The sequence below is a fragment of the Podarcis liolepis genome (genome assembly GCF_965112155.1).
Source record: "Podarcis liolepis genome assembly, chromosome: W".
Taxonomy (NCBI): domain Eukaryota; kingdom Metazoa; phylum Chordata; class Lepidosauria; order Squamata; family Lacertidae; genus Podarcis; species Podarcis liolepis.
The window spans coordinates 19919626-19934709 of NC_139568.1; the positions used below are offsets into that span (position 1 = coordinate 19919626).

General features: G+C 46.8%; 2 protein-coding genes across 2 annotated transcripts; one reads left to right on the forward strand and one right to left on the reverse strand.

Annotated features, from left to right (window-relative positions):
• Positions 1 to 721: 721 nt before the first annotated feature.
• LOC310697707 (anaphase-promoting complex subunit CDC26-like) lies at positions 722 to 2466 on the reverse strand. Its single transcript, XM_083484418.1, has 2 exons — positions 2234 to 2466; positions 722 to 1153 (listed from the first exon to the last, which is right to left on the reverse strand). The coding sequence occupies exons 1-2, from the start codon at positions 2312 to 2314 to the stop codon at positions 980 to 982; spliced, it is 255 nt and encodes an 84-aa protein (XP_083340544.1). The 5' UTR covers positions 2315 to 2466; the 3' UTR covers positions 722 to 979.
• A 1037-nt stretch (positions 2467 to 3503) lies between these two features.
• On the forward strand, positions 3504 to 14407 carry LOC310697672 (U4/U6 small nuclear ribonucleoprotein Prp4-like). Its single transcript, XM_083484359.1, is given in 14 exon segments — positions 3504 to 4223; positions 5551 to 5737; positions 5840 to 5927; positions 6117 to 6196; positions 6424 to 6517; positions 6973 to 7067; positions 7533 to 7551; positions 7555 to 7591; positions 8512 to 8635; positions 10732 to 10821; positions 11431 to 11553; positions 12743 to 12850; positions 13256 to 13374; positions 13791 to 14407. Coding segments are annotated over 14 exon segments (1416 nt in total). The 5' UTR covers positions 3504 to 4165; the 3' UTR covers positions 13985 to 14407.
• Positions 14408 to 15084: the final 677 nt, after the last annotated feature.

The following is a 15084-nucleotide window of genomic DNA, read 5'->3' on the forward strand; positions in this document are numbered from 1 at the left end:
TTGTCAGTATGCAGCAGCTTTAGACAGAATGCCTTCTTCCCAAGACAAAAGGGGAGGGGGAATCCTCAAACACTAAGTAACATCTCCTGCACCTTTGGAGCATCTCTGTAACAAGTAGATCTTGGTACCTTGTTTCACCCCGAAAATAAAACCATATTGATCATAACCGTGGTCAACTCCATCTTCGTGTGAGAAAGATGAGGAATATAGTGTGGTTGCCCCCCAAATCCATTTTGCTTCGAAGTCAGACTTTTCGTCCACTTAACTCAGTACAGTCCATTCTAAAGTAGGCGAAATTCTGCCACTGTCCACCAGACAATGGTGAACTCCTAATTCCTATCAACCTCAGCCACCCTATTTCAGTGGTCAGGGAGGATGAGAGCTATGATTCAGCACTGTCTGGAGGGCCACAGCTTCCGCACTCCTTGTCTACTCCAGGGATACAGGCAGCAAATGGTCATTTCCCAGGCTGGCAACTCAGAAGCATTTTTAACTGGCGATGTCAGCAGTTCAGCCTGAGACCTTCTGCATATCCAGTCTCTGCTCTTCCACTAATAATCTAGGGCCTCTCAGTTGTAAATAAACCCACTCTACAACCACCTCAAAGTAAAAAATAAAAAATGCTCAATTTCACTTCTGTTGCTGCACCCGTCAGCAAGGCTCAAGGTCTCTTTCACAAGTAAAAATGTCCATCTATGTTTATACAATGAAGCATGCAAAGTTAAAAACAAATATTTTATTAAGCACGGCAGCCTAGCAAGGTTGCACAAAAGAAACCATCAAGTAAGGAAGATCCCATCTTTGTAGGGAAAGCAAGACTTGCTCTGCTTGGAGGAGGAACTCCATTTAAAACCTAGAGGAGAGAAGCTCAGTCTCTTCTGCTATTTCTAAACAGAGTTTGTTGGGCTCTTGAAACAAATTCCTGCTTTCTTCCAAAGCTCACAGGTACCAGGCACTGCCACTGTCCACCCTTTGGGCTCTAGAACTCAAAGTTCCCAAACTGAGATGAACGGTTGTTTGGTTTGGGCTGGGGTTTGTAGCCAATCCGGTCATGTATCATCTGCTCCCGGCTCTTATGATCAGTGCTGAGTCCCAGCGCACACTCAGCATCGGTGGCTCCCACCATGTCCACCTCCTCGCGCTTCCTACGACTCTGTGGAAACAAATGGGAAGCATAATTAAAGAAAACTTCTCCAGGACAATCACATATGTGCCTCCTCCGCCCATGACATGTTTTCTTTTTCAAATATAGCTGTAATGAATCCGATTCTTTGCTTTCAGATTTAAGACATTGCAAGCTGTCAAAAGGTTCTGCCACAGAAAGGGACCAAACACCTTTACTCGTGAGTGCAGGGGGCTAACATGGAGACAACCTCAAGCATAATTTGGCATTTAGATCTGCTACTGTGTATGCACAAACACACCTTCTTGCACAGGAATACAAGTAGCCATTTTATACGAAATTGGACCATTGTTTCATCTTGTTCAGTATTGTCTACTCTAACTAACAACAATATTGCAGGATTTCAGGCAGGGAGTCTCCCAGCCCTACCTGGGAGACTGAACTTGGGAGCTTCTGCATGCAAAGGAAATGCTTTACAGCTGAGCTTATGGTCATCGAACAAAACACAGGAAGCTGCCTTTTACAGAGTCAGACCATTGGATCCACTTAACTCAGTATTGTCCACCCTGTTTGGCAGCACTTCTCCACGGTTTCAGGCAGGAAGCCTCTTCCAGACTTACTTGGGGATACTCACAATTGAACCTGGGACCTTCTCAGTGCAAAGAAAACCCTTTGACACTGAGCTGCGACCTTTCCCCCAGCCAACAACCTTTTATTAAAACAAGCAAATGGCAGCCCTGAAGAGCCAGTGTTCTTTCTCCGTACTGTGCTTAATTTTATAAGCTTGTTTGTGCATGTTCCACCCAAGTAAGAACAGTGGGGGGGGGGACTGCGCCCAACTCCAGCGGGTGGCTCTACCTCACCGCCTGTTTACTATACTCGGTACCCTCCTGAGTGGGAGAGAGAAGACCGGGCCGGGCAGCTCAATAACAAACAGGATGGCTACTCCCCTTGTGAGGAGAAACAGGTTTTTAAAAAAGAAAAGAGAAAGCAAGGCCAAGAGAATCTCTAAGCATGTGCAGAGTGCGCAAACAACAACAACAACACCGAAGAAAGGTGGGCAAGGAGCGCCTTGCCGTCCCGCAACCAACCAACCAACCACTGACCCACCTCGAGTTCCTTGCGGGCGCCGTCGAACTCCTCGATGTCGTCCAGCTTCAATTCAAGCCGCGTCGGTTTCCGCCGCAGCATCTTGCAAGCAGACCTTTCCCCACACTGCGGCTCTCTTGCGCGTGCGCAGCAGCTCCCCGCTCTTTTCTTCACCTGCACCTCTCGTACAGACGCCGACGCCAGAGGCTCGATCCCACCACGCCCCACGTCGCCAGCCAGCAACCTGGAAGGTCTCGGTCCGCATAATCATGGAGCTCCAGGGAAGCTAGAGCGGCCCACTCTCCGGGATGGAATGGAAAGGCATCATTGGCTGTGGCGCTCTGCAAGGGCGGGGGAAGCCGCTGTGCCGGAAGTGTTTGTGGGGAGCCCGTTGCGTGTGATTCCCCCACTACAGAGCCCCGGTCTGAGAGCAGGGGTCGGGAAAGCGCCATGGCTGCGTCGCGGATCGCCGCGGTGAATAAGGCAGGGGGTTTGAAACTGGGATAGAATGTGGTTTCTTAGTTTAAAAAACGTGTATCTTTTCATAGAAATGATAAAATGGAAAATCTGTTTGAAAGACACCAGTGTCTACTTATTTACTGCAGTGACTAACGTAACCTCACGTCGGTAGTAAAAGTTTTTAGAGCGTAACGGATTGTATCCAACTAAAGCTCAATTCAAGGTTGGACTCATTTGAATTAATGAATATGACTCGCTTGCGGCTGTTAATTTCAGTGGCTCTCCTCTTTCAGTTGAGCTGAGTTGGGTGCAACTCAACGCTTCAGCTTCTGCCACAAAAGGCAAAATGTTATGCTTTAAGAGTTCTAATATTTCTGCTGCATTAAAACAACAAGGCATTCTTTGCCACCTTAAAGACTAACAAACGTTGTTGTTTCAAAACCACCTATTAGAGTGGACTTGTAGTCCATGAAAGTTTATGCCAGAATAAATATATATATATATATATGTTAGGATTGTATCCAGTGCTATCTCTACACGGAGCAGACCCACTGGCCTACTCAGAGCAAGACATGGATTTCCTTTGCTTTTAAAGTACAGTGGTACCTCAGGTTAAGAACTTAATTCGTTCTGGAGGTCCGTTCTTAACCTGAAACTGTTCTTAACCTGAGGTACCACTTTAGCTAATGGGGCCTCCTGCTGCCGCCGTGTGATTTCTGTTCTCACCCTGAAGCAAAGTTCTTAACCCGAGGTACTAGTTCTGGGTTAGCGGAGTCTGTAACCTGAAGCATCTGTAACCTGAAGCATCTGTAACCTGAGGTACCACTGTACCATGATACGCATGGACTAACATGACTGTTCCTGTGGAATATTTTATGTTAGTCACTGTAATAAATATATTACCAAACAGTATAATCCTTAACAATGTCAACTCACAAGAAAGTCCTATTGAGTTCAGTAGTGCTGACTCCCACAGAGGTGGGCTTAGGGTTTTAGCCTTAATGATTAACAGTATGCTGGGATTCAAAACAAAATTGTCTCATGTACTGTTTGATGGGGTGGGGGCTGTCAGATGTGGGCAGATGTCATGAGTCAGGAGTATAGGGGAAGGGGAGCTGGTTACTGCCTTTTGGCTCCATTCCTCTCCAGCCTCCTCTTCTGCCTCAGTCTGGACTTCTCTCTGCCCCATGTCTCTTCCTGCTCACTAAAGCCTGTTGCCTCTTCTCCCTCTGACCATGCATCGCTGCCCCCCTGGCTCTGAGCCTTCTTCCCCAGTTCTCTGCATCAAGCCAGCCCATGACAGCAGGTGGGGGAAAATCCAAATTTGCTCTCTTCCTTCTCCATGTAGGCTACTGCTGAGTTTCCTTCTTGCAGGGCTCAAAAACAAAGGCTTCAGATGAAGGGGATGCTCCTCCAGCCAAGAAAGCCCCAATTTTCTATGGTAGCTTGGAGGAGAAAGAGCAAGAGCGTCTCCTCAAAGGGGAGTCTGGGTTGATGGGCAAGGATGCAGTCAAAGCAGCTATTGAGGCTGGCAACATCAATATCACCAGTGGTAAGAGATGGTAGTGAGCTGACTGGGAGATGGAAGGAAAAGGATGGAGGGAAGAACTGATTAGTGGGGCTGATAATTTGTTTAGAATGCTTGTAAGCAGGCCATTTTCAGCAAATGCTCTCAGAGAAGCTCATAGTTCAATACTAAAATTACAATTAAATCAGGAAGTCCTTTAAAACAAATCACACTAAAGCATTACACAGCATAATGAGATTAAACGAGATGCTGACATAAAACCACATGCAAACAAAGAAGGCATTCACTTGGTGCTGACAGAATGCCACAACTAAGAAGCCTGTGTCATTGTCTACCATACTTCCAAGGGTGGTAGGACCTAGAATATATCTTAATGTTTGGGTGGGTTCATGTGGGAACAGGTAATCTTTCAACTAGCCTGGCCCCAACTCATTTGGGGCTTTGTAGGTCAAAATCTGCACTTTGGCTTGAGCTTGGCAATGAACTTTAATCCAGTGTATCTCTTTAGGACAGGCAAAATAGGTTCCATATGACCAGTCCCATTTATTTGCTTTAACTGTAGTTTCCAAGCAATCTTCAAAGGCAGCCCCAAGTACAGTGCGTTATAGTAATCAGTCCATGGATAAATGTGACCAGGCTATCTTTATCCCAGGGATGCTATCAGTTATACATACATTGGTACCTCCAGTTACAAACCTAACCCGTTCCGGAGGTCCGTTCGTAACCGGAAACCGCTCGTAACATGAAGCGCGCTTCCGCTAATGGCACCTCCCGCTGCTGCCGCACCGCCGGAGCGTGGTTTCTGCTCGCATCCCGGGACAAAGTTCACAACGAGGGGCATCTACTTTCGGGTTAGTGGTGCGCGTAACCCGAAGAATTCGTAAGGGGATGGTTCGCAACATGAGGTACCACTGTAGTTCTTTACAGGAGAAAGCAAGCAAGAGACAAATCCCTGCCCTGAGATCTTTATAATTTAAATCTAGATAGGGGTAGCAAAAAGCAAAACACTAGATGAGAAGGAGTGTCACAGGTGGCAGCAGATCAATGTGGGTACACTCTGCTTAGGTTTCGTTTCAGGGGAACAAATGGTTGTTGGCTAGCTCCTGCGCATCTGCAGATCCTATTTGTTCCCTCTGGATATAAAAATGTGTACTTCCAGTGGCCATAAGAGATTGTGCTCTCTTACCCCCCCCCCCAAGCAATACATTAATTACATTTTGCCTTTGTATTAATTTTGATTTTAAGCCATTGGTCTGAAGCAAACTTTTGAAGTGAGGGTCAAGTGTTGAGGCTTTGTAGGGTCCTGTTGGGGTTTTATTTCCTATAACCTTTGGCTTTCTACTATGATCAGGTGAAGTTTTTGACTTGGAAGAGCACATCAGCGAGCGCCAGGCAGAGGTCCTGGCAGAGTTTGAGCGCCGGAAGCGTGCCAGGCAAATCAATGTTTCCACAGATGACTCTGAGGTCAAGGCCTGCTTACGAGCCCTCGGGGAGCCCATCACACTTTTTGGAGAGGGCCCTGCAGAAAGGAGGGAGAGGTGAGAGAGGATGAAATTGACTTGCTTTCACTTCCTTTTCCAGCTCATTGATGTGACTCATATAAACAAAGGCAAGTTAATCTTCACTTTATTTCTCAACAGGCTACGTAACATTCTGTCTGTGGTTGGCACAGATGCATTGAAGAAGACCCAAAAAGATGATGAGAAGTCCAAGAAATCAAAAGAGGAGGTAATAAATTTTAAAGTGTGTTATGAGTGACAGCAGCTCTGGGGTTTCAAATGGGAGTCTTCACAAACTCTGGGAGCTCACACTTTCCCACTGAGCTCCGACCTTTCCCCTTAGCTATAAATGTGTGCCCACTATACTACCCAAGTCTCACAAGAGATACCCACCCCTTTAATGTTTCATTTCTCTTAGTATCAGCAAACCTGGTACCACGAAGGACCAAATACCTTGAAGACGGCCAGACTGTGGATCGCCAACTACTCCCTCCCTCGGTAAGGGGCTGGGATTGAGAAATGCTAACGCAAACATTGATGAGGCCTTGTATATCTATTTTCCCTAACTAGAGTGGTGGTGATGGTTGAGAAATGGGGGATTTCAAACCCACCTCAAAAGACAGATGGCACGTGGCAGAAGAATTGTCACAATTACAACTTGTAGGCCTCTGCAAGGGTTGAATATGGGCAAGACCTGGTTGCATTAATTTTTGTTCCCTTCACAGGGCAATGAATCGATTGGAGGAAGCCCGGCTGCTCAAGGAGGTCCCTGAGGCTACACGGACTTCCCAGAAACAGGAGCTGCACAAATCTCTAAGGGTAAGTGGGACCCGTCTCTGCTATGACTTAAAAGTTCTGGGCACTGGGCTGCTGCAGCCCAGAAGGCCCCCGAGATGCGGAGGTTCAAATGAGCTTGCAGAAGGCTTCTGTTCCTCTGCTCCTCCTCAGCATAATTCAATGGTAGATCAAATGCTTTGCATGTGGATGATCCCAGGTTGACTCCCTGGCATCTCCATCTCCAAAGACACCTGGACAAGGAAAGATCTCTGCTGGTTGCTTGGAATTCAGCTGCCAGTTCAGAGCACGTAACATTGCACTAAATGGGTCCAACAATTCAGCTCAGTAGAAAACACTACTGGGGGTGAGGTGGGGGAGCAGCCTGGGCAGGAAACGTCATCTCTTTTCTTTACCATCTCAGCGCCATCTCATTTTAGTGAGCCCTTCATTTCCTCTGGTGGCAAAATATTATCTTTTGTTTTTTGTTTTTCTTTCAGTCTTTGAATAATTTCTACAGCCAAATTGGAGACGACCGCCCTATCTCCTATTGCAACTTCAGCCCCAACTCCAAGCTCCTGGCTACAGCTTGCTGGTAAACTTTGTTCTGCTTTTCATTATGTCCCTCCCAATCCTGCTAAGTTCTCCTATAGTGCACAGGAGAGGCTGCCTGAGCTGTTGGGGGCAGTCATAGAATCATAAAATTGTAGAGCTGGAAAGGATCCCAAAAGTCATCTTGTCCAACGCCCTGTAATTAGCAAGTTCTGGAAGGCTATTGTGGGAGTAGTTTTTAGAATGTGATAGTTCTGTGGGTGCATTTTATCATTTTGTTGAAGGTTGTTTTTAGACTTGCTATCTTCTGTTTTGTTTTTAGACTTGTTATCTTGCAACTGAATTTTGCTTGGTTTTTATATGTGTTTGGGGTTTTTTTACTCTCTTAGCTTCCTTGATTGCTTTTGTTTGATTCGTTTTGTTTGTAAAACAGAAAGACAAGGGATAGAAAACATTTTAAGATAAAATAAAATGCCAGTCAGTTTTCCTTCTGCCTTTCCTCTCCCAGGAGTGGCCTCTGTAAACTGTGATCAGTGCCGGATTGTAATCTCATCCACACTTTGCGAGGTATAGTATCTGACTCCCACCGCACCCATTGCCAAAGCAGCCTGCTTTTCTCTTATCTTCCCTCAAATGACTGGAGCAATTACAGTATATGGCTGATTAGGAGCATAAGGCTACATGGGTGGGAGGCTATGAATTTTGAGAGTGGTGCTGTGCAAACTTCTTCCTTTATTTGTTTGTCCACCTTGGGCTTGGGTGAGATGGCATTCCTTTCTGGAAGACAGCCTGGACTCTAATAATCAGTGTTGGGAGTCATATCCTATAGGTCCACTGCTTAGCTGCTGACTAATTCAGAGCATGGGAACGTCAGACCCGTGGGCCACATGTGGCCCTCACAGCCTCTCTGGCCCTTGGGGCTCTCTTCAAACTGCACCAACCCTGCTTGGCACCCTCCTTTAGTGTTTTTACTTGGGTGGAATGTGGCCTTGAATTCTGATCAGGCCTGGAAGGAGACTAGAAATGGGAGTGTGAAGGCAGGTAGCCTACTATACAAAGGGAAAAGCTGCATTTGTTGCTCCACCTTCTTTTGCTTTTGGCCCCTCCCACTATTGGCATGCAGCCATCCTCCATTCAGGCCAGCCAGAGCCATTTTCAGAATTCAAGGATGCAATCCGGGCTGGCAGAAGACACTCAAGAAGGGCGTGAAGCAGGGACAGTGAAGTGTGTGGCCTGAGGGGAAAGAGTGAATTAGTGTGGGGAGAGTGCCAAGGACCAAAGTGGAAGGCCTTGAGAGCCACATTTGGCTTACAGGGCCAAGGTTCCCCACCCCGGCTTTAGCACAAAAACTAAATTTGGAGTGATTCCCAGTCAAAGAGTCTCTTTGGAGCAATAGGAAGAGGCCCAGACTCAGACAGAGGAAGCAAGCTTAAAATTGGCTGGCTCTCAAACTGTCTGTCTGTCTGTCTGTCTCGTCTGTTCCCAAGGGCACAACACCAACGTTGGAGCCATTGTCTTTCACCCCAAGGCAACCATCTTCCTGGACAAGAAGGACGTCAACCTGGCTTCATGCGCAGCAGATGGCTCTGTCAAACTTTGGAGTCTGGAAAGGTACACCTGGGCCCAGGAAAATCAGTTGCCTTCCCTTCCTTATTTTATTGGCTGCTGTGGGTGGTAGAGAAAAATATTAAAGAATGGCTTCCTGTTTAACCTCCTTCTGCAACAAACAAAACGCTAACACAAGTGATTGAGGCAGGGGCATGACCACACCATACTTTTAAAGCACATGGCTCCCCCCAAAGAATCCTGGGAGCTGTAGTTTGTTAAAAGTGCTGGGAATTATAGTCCTGTGAGGGTGAACTATAGTTCCCAGAGTTATTTTGCTGTGGGTGCTTTTGGGGGCCTGATCCAGCAGTGCTCCTCTCTCCTTATAATGAGGCTTCTTTTCTGTGTTACTGTTTCTAAACCTTTATAGAGACACGAGTTTGCTTGGCTTATTGGTTGTGCCCCCCGGCCCAAACTGTGAGGTGGCGGGTTCCCACTTCTCCCCCATGTCATACTTGTCTTACTTTTTACACCTCTTGTCTTGCTATGTCCCCAGATAGGCTGCATTTGTTCCAACAGTCAAGGCACTGTGACTCTTGGGGAAGGCAGTTGATTCTGTCAGTGCGTTATCCAAGGAAACAGAGAGAGAGCAGATTCTTTAATTGGGCCTCAGGGAAGAGGTTTATTTCTGTCAGATACTGTTGCTGTGGGCCGAAGCATCAGTGGTGGTAAATTCGCACTCCTTCTCTCAGTCTTGGGTGCCTGTGAGGTCATAGAATCATAGAATTGTCAAGTTGGAAGGGACCACAAGGGTCATTGACTCCAACCCCCTGCAATGCAGGAATCTTTTGCTCAAACTCATATTTAGTGATAGATTTTTTTCCCACCTGTTGAACTCGAGACCCTCTTTTGCAACAGTAAGGGACCTGTGACCCATGGGCCTGACTGGGCCTGGCAGGGAACCTGATATGGCCCATGGGGCCATTTTTGCCAGGCCCCACCTGCCCCACCCCTGAAATCTTGTATAACATGGGGCAGGTAAAGACACGGCTGCAAAAGGAACAAGTAGAAGAGCTTTAAAACATGTTGTTCTGGGGCCATTCTGTGGCTTGTTATATTGATGTCAAATTCAAACCCCACTGGGCTAGGCTTCCTTCTGGAGTTCCCTGAGTTCCTTCACCTTTTGTTTAAGAAAGTCAGGGTTGTGTGTACAGGACTGGATCATTCCAGCAACAAGGGGGCTCAATCAAACTGAAGAGAGCAGCTACAGTAAGTGGAGCTGGTCTAGTAACTCTTATACTTGAGGAAGTATTAGGACTTCCTCCTGCCAATGAGGTTACTGGTTCACTATCCAGTTGCTTTCTTTTGGAACACAGGGTTGTAGACCCATTGAAATGCATGGACATGCATTAATTTCACTGGGTCTACTCTGAAATGAACTCAAGGCCACTGTTGTCTGCTCTAACAGGCAGTGGCTCTCCACAGTTTCAGGTGGGAGGATTTCCCAGCCGTACTTGGAGACACCAGGGATTGAATCTGGGATTCTTTTGCCTGCAGAGTGTGTCTACCACTGAGCCACAACCGCTCTGCTTGGGCAGGCAGGGTTTTCCCTTCTGTTTCGAATGCCCTTTGATTACTTTAATATTTGTACTTTGCAGCCCTGGGAACAATGGGGAGTAGCCTACATGAAGCACCCCAAGCTGCCTGTGTATTTTTGCAGCCAGTCAGAGACAGCATTGTTTGTTTCCTTGTGAACTAGTTTTGCAAAGACCCATCACAACATATTTTAGGCTTGAAAGGCAGCAAGCAGTGTACAAATCTTATACAGTAGTATACTATGACTAAGCTGTTAATAAAGTCATTGGATAAAGCCAAGCTAGTCTGTGAATCTTTCAATAACAACTGAAACATTTTTCTCTTCTGGGCACCCTTCAGGGGGGTCACTTACCAGTGGTGGGTGGAGTAACTACTGTAAATTTTACCTTCACACAGCAGATTAGTTTCTGTACACACACACCCCTCTGTCCTCCAGCCAGCCAGCTGGATCCACCCATCGCACCTTCCTTTCTCCTATTCTGTATTGCTGCCTCTTTATTTTAGTCTCTCTTATGGGACAGTCAGCATCATCAAGAATTTGCCATGAGATGTTGTGTTTCTTTCAGTGATGAACCAGTGGCTGACATCGAGGGACACACAGCGAGAGTAGCCCGGGTGGCATGGCATCCCTCTGGCAGGTTTCTGGGCACAACCTGGTAAGTCAGAGGAGGGGGTGCTGCCCAAAGGGCCACACATGGCACCTGGTCTAATTTCTTGTGGGTATCAAGGAGGTGAATAAATAGGGAAATGATGTGATGGAGAAAGAGGAAGAGCAGAGAGCAGCAGAAAGAAAAGGAAGAAAAGAGAGTTCCTTCCATTGTTAGTAGTCTCACCACCACTGGCAATGCCACCACCATGGGTTACCTTCGAAATAATTCTGCCCTCGATAGAAAAACAGTTGTTGTCATCCCCTTGTGATATGTTACTTCTTTCCACTCAGCCCAGCACTCATTACACAAGACTGGAAAGTGAGAGGTCGGAATGGGAGGAAGCTGCAGTTGAAGATCCCAATACTGAGCAGAGAATTGAATTATGTGTCCTAAATGCTACACATATCCCTGTATCAGTTGGCTGATCGTCTAAGTTTGTGGGGGCCAGGGGCAGATTAGATTAATTCCATGGTCTTAGCTTGTAGTGGAGATCAGGATAGACAATCCAGCCACCTGCTTGAACTTCGGGGGGGGGGAACAGGGACCTGTTGGGGCCTTGTGAGATATTCACATGAGTCTTTGTCTCTTCTCCACCTCCCCCCCCCCCCCCTGCAGCTATGACCACTCTTGGCGCCTGTGGGACCTGGAGGCTCAGGAGGAAATCTTGCACCAGGAGGGGCACAGCAAAGGAGTTTACGACATCACCTTCCATGTTGACGGCTCCCTTTCTGCCACTGGGTAAATCTACATGCATGTGCAAGTCCTAACCCTCCCTGGGGGTGTCACTGAGCAAGTATCAGCCAGTCAGTAATGATGCTCATTCTTGCTAGTTCTAAAATGCCAGAAAAGAGAGAGAACTGGTTGGGATTCTACCTTCAGAAGATCCCACTCAAGTCTTCACTCCTGGAGCTAAAAAGTCACAGGGTGGAAATTCTAATGAGGGAGGGGCCATAGCTTCGATAAGAGCGTCTGCTCTGCGTGGAGAAAGTCACAGCTTCAATCCCCAATGGTTATCTTCCTATCTATAATCCTGGAGAGCAGCTGCCAGTCAGTGTAGACACTACTGAATTAGATGGACCAATGTTCTGACTCATTTCTAGGAAACTTCCTTTGTTCCTAATAGCTTGACTGTATTCCTGAGTTTATACTACTCATTAAAATAAAAGTTTCAACTTTTTAGGGCAATGTTAAGATTTGCCCCATCATTGTTCTTAATCTGCAAATTCTGATCTGGGCAGCTCTTGCTTTAGCTTGTTTGTAATTGAGTCGATCCTTCATTGTCACATAACTATGCTTTGGAACTCCCTGCCTATTGACATTAAGCAAGCTATATAGTTGTAGGCACCTGCTGAATCCTCTTTTTTTTTTTTTTTTTTTGGCTTGACAAGCCTACCCAGGTGCATAATTTAGTTACTTTGTTTTTTAAAGTTCTACTTATTTTTATGTGTGTTTATAATGCCAATGGCTTTTATGTATATTTGCTTTTTAATTGTTCTGTAGATTTTAGCTATGTTTCACGTTCAGTTTTTGTACTCTTAGATAACTTTTTGATTTAAGTGCATTATAAATATTCTAAATCTATGCAAACAAAGTGTGCTAATTAGACTTTGCTACATGTGATTTGCCAGGTAGGTCAGATCTGGGTCCTGCTTGCAAAACCTTGGAACTGCAGACAGGAGGTGGTAGTAACATGGGAGGCAATCTGAGCTGCATTGCAGAAAGGCTTTGCTCCAATTTAACAACTGTGGTTCACAGAAGCTCCTTTGGCTCCTGTTTAGTGATGTTAAGAGGCATCCAGCCTAGGTGACAACTAAAGAGGAAAGAAGATCCAAAGATGGCTTTAAGTGATGCCTCTTATTCAGAGTGGAAGCATGGGAAGGGGTTTGTGTGAGAAAGAGATTGTTTGACGTTTTTCTCTTCCTTTCAGTGGCCTTGATGCATTTGGCCGCGTGTGGGATCTGCGCACAGGGCGTTGTATCATGTTTTTGGAAGGTCATCTCAAGGAGATCTATGGGATCAACTTTTCCCCTAATGGGTAAGAACCAATTTGCCATCCCCTCTTGGGGTGCAGGTCTTAATATTGACACACAGACAACTAACTTCTGCTCGGAGTAGATTAATTGAAATTAATGGAACTAATTTAGTCTGCATGCACACTATACATTCAAAGCACATTTCCCACCCCAAATCATCCTGGGAATTTTAGTTTCCCCCTCACAGAGCTTATAATTCCCTATGCCCTTAGTAAACTACAGTTCCCAGGATTCTTTGGCAGAAGCCTTGTGCTTTAAATGTATGATGGGTACATAGCCTTCCCCCCTCCTCCAATATATTTTATTAAAGCTTTTTCATAATCATGTAGGATTATGAATAGGGCTGAAACTGGGAACAACCCCCTTGCACGCAAACCCGAATTCCTCCTCTTCCGTACTTCTCATAGGTACCACATTGCCACTGGAAGTGGCGACAACACCTGTAAAGTGTGGGATCTCCGCCAGAGAAAGTGCATCTACACCATCCCTGCCCATCAGAACCTGGTGACCGGAGTGAAGTTTGAACGTAAGTCTCTGTAGCTGCTAAGGCCTTTTCCCAGAAACTGAGGATATATAATGGGTTGAAAAGTACCTTGTCTGTGGTTTCCATGTGCAACATAGATTCCCAAGACTTGGATATATACCGCTCCCCACCATCCCCAAATACACTGGCTCTTGAGAATAGCCTGTATGCTCTGTCACTCACCCTCCCTCTTCCTGCATCCCCCGTTCCCTGCTTATGGTTGGCTTTTGGGTAAGGTTTTGGGGAAACTGGTAGCACTCTGGAAGTTGTTGGACTCCCATCAGCCCCAGCCAGCATAGCTAATGGTCATGGACGATGGGAGTTGTAGTTCCTCACCCCTGCTGTAAGTGGTGAATCTCTATATTGCCTCCTTAGTCCTCCTCCCCACTTCCTGTTATTTTTCTCTTTCCGCCACCCAGCAAATCATGGCAACTTCCTGCTTACTGGATCTTACGACAACACAGCCAAGGTCTGGACGCACCCAGGCTCATCCCCGCTGAAAACCTTGGCAGGACACGAGGGCAAAGTCATGGGCTTGGACATCTCCCTGGACGGGCAGCTGATCGCCACATGCTCTTATGACAGGACTTTCAAGCTTTGGATGGCAGAGTAGGGGGAAGGAGCATTTCTGCCAGATTGGCCCTGCCCAGCTCCCGCAGCCAAGGAAGGCAGCCTGCTGTGACTCCCTGGGCCTCCGCCGCAGATCAGGGCATGGTTTGATGCACTTCTGGGATACTGCCTCCTCCTAACACATGCACACACCCTCTGGTCAGGCCAAGCTGAGTTTGAGAATGCCTTCCCTATTGCATTTTGCTTTAGTTGTGTACTCTCCCCTCCCTTCCCTGCGGAATGGGCTTGCATTGATCCAGCACTACCAACCTTTAGGAATACCCAGGGTGCTAACAGAGCTGGTAGGGTGGGTTGTTCTGGTTGTTATTTGGGAGTGGGGTCACAGCTTCTTCTCACTCGGACAGAGACTTTTCTTGAAAAACGACACCCTAACATTAAAGCAGAGTGGCTGCTTGAAAATGGTGAAGCCTGTGTGGGTTGCGTTTTTGACACATTATTTCTTGAGCTAAACAGCCTCTGGTGATGGGGTGCCTCCCCTGCACCACCCCTCAGTGCACAGCTTTCCTATTATCACTCCTGCATTCATAGAATCATAAAGTTGGTAGGGACCTTAAGGATCATTAGCCCAGGAATGGTGAAACCACAGGCCCCCTAAGCCAGATGTGGCCCTCCAGGCTTCCCTGCCTGGCCCTCAGGACTCTCCCCTGGCCACAACCCTCCACAAACCATGTTTCACATCCTCCCTGAGAGTTTTTGCCTGGCAGGAATGTGTTCTTTCACTCTGATAATACTTCTTGCTTGCCTAGATGAAGGATATGGAAGGGCGTGTGTGGATATGGAAACTGGCCTGCTGCACAGAGGTAACATTTACATTAGCTGCCCTACTCATTTTTGCCTCACCCCACCTACCACCGGCATGTGGAGCTCAGAAGGTTGCCCAGAATAATTTATATGAAGCCGTGGACAGAGATAATCTGGGGGTTGGGGCTGGGTGTTCATCAGTATGAGGATACCCAGCTCTACCTCTCATATAAATCAGAACCAGTGAAGGCGGTGAACGTCCTGTGTGGGTGTCTGGAGACAATTGGGCGATGGATGGCAGTCAATATATTGAGGTGGAATCCCGACAAGACAGAAGTATTG

Bases quoted from the DNA above. Each gene is read 5' to 3' on its own strand.
- LOC310697707 (XM_083484418.1), bottom strand. From the start codon at position 2,314: ATGCTGCGGCGGAAACCGACGCGGCTTGAATTGAAGCTGGACGACATC. The intron at 1,154-2,233 runs GTGGGTCAGTGG...TTGTTTCCACAG, and splicing joins GCGCCCGCAAGGAACTCGAG to AGTCGTAGGAAGCGCGAGGA.